At 40.8% G+C, this 4,861-nt stretch overlaps 1 protein-coding gene across 1 annotated transcript in view; it reads left to right on the forward strand.

Moving 5' to 3' along the window:
- Kif4a (kinesin family member 4A) overlaps positions 1–4,861 on the forward strand; it is a 99,485-nt gene that overhangs the window by 10,611 nt on the left and 84,013 nt on the right. Inside the window, exons 2-4 of the mRNA XM_031368811.1 lie at positions 791–851; positions 1,530–1,759; positions 3,793–3,885. Of these exons, the coding sequence (XP_031224671.1) occupies positions 791–851; positions 1,530–1,759; positions 3,793–3,885 (384 nt within the window). The remainder of the gene's footprint in view (positions 1–790; positions 852–1,529; positions 1,760–3,792; positions 3,886–4,861) is intronic.

Here is a 4,861-nt window from a genome sequence, read left to right on the forward strand (position 1 = left end):
TCTGTCTCCAGAGTTCTGGGATTAAAGATTTGTTCTATCATGCTCGGCTTAGCCTTGAACTTTTGAAAGTGCTGACATTTGCAGGAAAACTCAGGCCTGGTTCATGAACAACTATGAATGGATGATTCCTTATTAATACTCCATAATAACAAAGGGTCTCTGTCACATTTAGTCATACTTAAATACTGTGTGTGCATGAATCCTCACAATATGGCTTCTGTATATTCAGATAGGGATTGTTTTTCATTTATTTATTTTACATCCCACTATCAGCTGCCCCTCTCCTCCCAGCTCTTCCTATCATCCACCCTCCCCTTCTCCTGTCAGAGGATGGACTCCCCCACCCCAGGTATCATCCCACCCTGGTACATCAAGTCCCTGATGGGCTAGGTGTATCCTCTCCCACTGAGGCCAGAGAAGGCAGTCTAGTTAGGGGAATGGGATCGACAGGCAGTCAACAAGTTCAGGGACAGTTCTCCCACCCCACTCCACTCTAGTTGTTTCAGGAAACCACTGGAAGACTAAGCTGCACATCTGCTACATATGTGTAAGAGGCCTAGGTCCAGCCCATGTTTGTTCTTTGGTTGGTGGCTCAGTCTCTGGGAGTCCCAAGGTTCCAGGTTAGTTGACTCTGTTGATCTTCCTGTGAAGACCCCACTTTTTCAAAATCTCTTTCCATCCCAACTCCCAACTCTTTTTCTTTAAAGACTTTATTTCTTTTTATTTTATGTATATCGGTGATTTGCTTTCATGTATGTTTATGTACCACATGTGTGCCTGCTGGTTACAGAAGCCAGAAGAAGGCATGAGATCCTATGGAACTGTCGGTGTAAATGGTTGTCAGCTGCCATGTGGGTGCTGGGAATTGAACCTGGGTCCTCTGGAAGAGCAGCCAGTGCTCTTAACCAGTGAGCCATCTCTCCAGCCCCAATCCCAACTCTTAATCCTCATGTTTCAGCCACCTAATTTCTGGGATACAGACATGTGCTTTTATATTTGGCAAGACTTTCATAAAATTCATACCAGAATCGTTTTTGCCCCTTGTGGCTGATTAGGGTTTCTCTATGTAGCCTTGGCTTTCTTGGAACTCAGTCTATAAACCAGGACAGCCTTGAGCTCAGAGATCCCCTTGCCTCTGCCTCTGCCTCTGCCTCTGTCTCCAGAGCACTGGGATAAAAGGTGTACACCACCATTGCCTGGCTGAGACTTGTATTCACTTTCCATAATTTAGAATTATTCAAGATTGGAAGTACAAAGTACTCAAGTATAAATCTTTGAGAAGCTTTTAACCATGACATGGCTGCCTTTATTATCTTAGTCACATCTATATTTGATTTCCTAGCTCTTAAGGCCTTTCAAAAGGTGGCACAGTAAGAGGTCAGTATTTTTTCTTTGCTTTTCTTAAGGAATTCAAACCTTGGAACACACAGAACTTTGCTTTGTATCTGCAGTTCTTAATAGACTCTGTCTTAAGAAAGCAGCCTCAATTTTGTTACAGAGCAATAGCTGAATGTTAACCGAATGAACAGTCTTGAGCACTACTATGCACATGGCTTCTATTTTGCCAGGATACAATGCAACTGTCCTGGCCTATGGGCAGACTGGATCTGGAAAAACGTATTCAATGGGAGGTGCATACACTGCAGAGCAGGAACATGACTCAGCCATTGGGGTTATTCCCAGGGTAATACAACTGCTCTTCAAAGAAATTAATAAAGAGAGTGACTTCGAATTTACTCTGAAAGTCTCTTACTTGGAGGTAAGTGATTTCTCTCTAGTTATTCTGAATTCAAGATTATCTTTGAGTAGGAAAATACATCCAAATGAGATTTTTCTTGGCATGACCCAAATCAGCAAATTGAATTTTTAGTAAATTGCATTTTAATAAATTGATAGCAAAAACTTACTTGCTCAGTTGGATCTGGATGCTACCCAGTCCTTTTCTTAATTAGAATTATCTACTTAATCTGATTGTTAGAAGAATTGGCACTGCCGTGCAAAAATCTGCTAGGAATTCTTGAATTTTCATTTGGCTTGTATCACTGATTCTCTGTGGAGTCTGCAGGAGTGTGCTCCTTTTCACTTCACTGCTAAGGCTTGAATTCTAATACTGCTGCTGCTGCTGCTTCATGAAGAATGTTATTAAAACTCAGGCAAAATATTATGCTCTGTATAATTGGTGATAAAATGTATATTCATGCAGCAGATACTTATTGAGCATCTATTATGGGCCAGACCCTGATCTGGGTACTTAGATCATGTATTTGGGAAAGATCAGTGGACTAAAGATTTTTAAACACACTGTCCTTATAGGGACCTGAATTCTAGTGTACCTCAGTATAAAATTACTGTCCAATTGTGTCTAACCTCATGATGCCGTAAGGCATATTTAGAGAATCTGGCTTCTGAGAAGCTAACTTATTGGTTCTACTGAAGCGATGCAGTGATATCTATATATAAGGAACTATAATTAAGCTTATAAAGTTTATGCATATAATCATAAATTGTGTGTAAATAGTTCATCCTCATGTCGAATTGCATTATATTATCAGATATAAGAGATAAAATGAAAAGGGGGGTTAAAGGTGATTACAATTACCCTTTATTTTTATTGGTCTTTTTGTTTGTTTGTTTGTTTGTTTGTTTTCAAGACAGGGTTTCTCTGAGAAGCCCTGGCTGTCCTGGAACTCACTCTGTAGACCAGGCTGGCCTCGAACTCAGAAATCCGCCTGCCTCTGCCTCCCAAGTGCTGGGATTAAAGGCTTGTGCCACCACTGCCCGGCTATAAAGTCCTTTTTCTTTCTTTTCCCCTTTATTCTTTTTGGGGGGGGGCGAGAAAATGATTCATTTTACATACAGTTTACATCACAGTCCATCACTAAGGAAAGTCAGGGCAGGATCTCAAAGAGGGCAGGAACCTGGAGGCAGGAGCTGATACAGAGGCCATGGATGGGTGCTGTTTACTGGCTTGCTCCTCATGGCTCTGCTTAACATGCTTTCTTATAGATCGATTCCAGGTCCACCAGCCCAGGGATGACACCACCCACAATGGGCTGGACCTTTCCCCGTCAATCACTCATTGAGAAACTGTCTTACAGCTAGATCTAATGGAGTACTTCCTCAGTTGAGGTTCCCTCCTTTCAAATAACTCTAACTTCTGTCAAGTTGACATAAACTACCCAACACATCCACTGAGCCATCTCCTGTTCCTGATTTTGCTTTGAGACAGTCTTTCTATGTAGCCCAAACTTGTCTTGAACTCACAATCAGCCCCCTTAATGCTGATGTCTTCCACTATACACAACAAGCTTTTTTGTTGTTTTGTTTTTTTTTCCAAAGACTGAACACAGGATTCTACAGCTCTGAGTTCCAGAGAAGGCCTTTTCTTTCTTCTACCTTCTCCCTTACTTCTTTTTCTCTCTCTCTTCCTCCATCTCCTTTTCTTTTTTCTTTTCTTTTCTTTTCTTTTCTTCTCTCCTACTGCCCTCTTCCCCTCTACTGCTTTCCTCCCTTCCATTCTCCTCCTGTCTCTCTTCCTCTCCTCTCCTCTCCTTCCATCCTCTCCCATCCCTTCTCCTCCCCTTTGTTTTCTCTTTGCTTCTTTTGTTTGCAATGCTAGGGGTCACCCTCAGGGTCTTGTGAATGGCAGGCAAGACATAACTTGCACAGGCAAGTTATACCTGTGCCCATTACAGCCTTTATAAGTGTAATCAAAACTTACTTATGGTCGTGTAGTCCACACACAGATGGCCGCTGTTAACATGTTTTGCCATTTTCTTTCAACAATATCAGATCTATAATGAAGAAATTTTGGACCTTTTATGTTCATCTCGTGAGAAAGCTTCTCAAATAAATATCCGGGAGGATCCTAAGGAGGGCATAAAGGTGTGTTTCCCCTTCCTAACGTTCTTCTTTCTCTCTTTTCTTCTTTTTCTCTTTTTTTGATGTTATTACAGATGTTGGTAACTACTAAAGCTCATGTCCCTTGTCTTTACGACTGTGGTTTTGAATTATTGCTAACATGTCAGTCTTTCAGGTTCTGTTTAGCACTAATTCCTTTAGTTAATCTAGAATTCTTAGATGAGTGTTCTTAAGGGGAGAAAATTCAGCTTCATCATTTTGCTACTGCTTAAAGTGGGTAGCAGCAATTAAACATTAATTGTTTACACGATTCTGAAACTAAGCTCTCTAGTATGGTATCCACGTGCTACAAGAAGGCATTTAAAGTATAATTAATTAAAACTGAACAAGCAGTTCCGTAGCCACACTCACCACTCATGAAGGAGACACCTTTCTGTGTGGTTTCTGATTACTTTATTGTCTACACCAGATATGAGAGATAGCTGTGTTCACAGAAAATTTTACTGGATATCACTAACAGATACTGTACTGGGTACTAGACTGATATAAAGTAGAAAATTAAACTCAAGTATAGCATGCATACTCTATAGTGAGATGATCACTTATCTTTGGTCACATGGTCTGGGTGGAGTGCTTGAGTACTTAGGACTAGAAGAATCGGGGGCTACAGGTGGATGAAATCCAGGAGGACAGATTTGGGGAAATATGGGAAATCATAGGTTATCTGTCTTCTCCTTCCCGTCTTATCTTTTCACAAAAAACAGAGAGTGACCATTTAGGGCACAGGCAAAGAGTAGGCACTTATTCATCTGAGCGTCTTTTCCTTCCAGATCCTTATGTTGTTATTCAGGTATTAAAACCGGACTTGAAATATCATACCCTGTAATCTTGAAATATAAAGGAAAATAAATTGGATAGTGAAGACAAAACCTGGACAAAATATATGCTATTGCCTAGAAGAATGAGTGCAGAACTACCTCTTGACCATATCTTAAGATCT

The sequence above is a fragment of the Mastomys coucha genome, chromosome X, assembly GCF_008632895.1.
Source record: "Mastomys coucha isolate ucsf_1 chromosome X, UCSF_Mcou_1, whole genome shotgun sequence".
NCBI classification, from domain to species: Eukaryota; Metazoa; Chordata; class Mammalia; order Rodentia; family Muridae; genus Mastomys; species Mastomys coucha.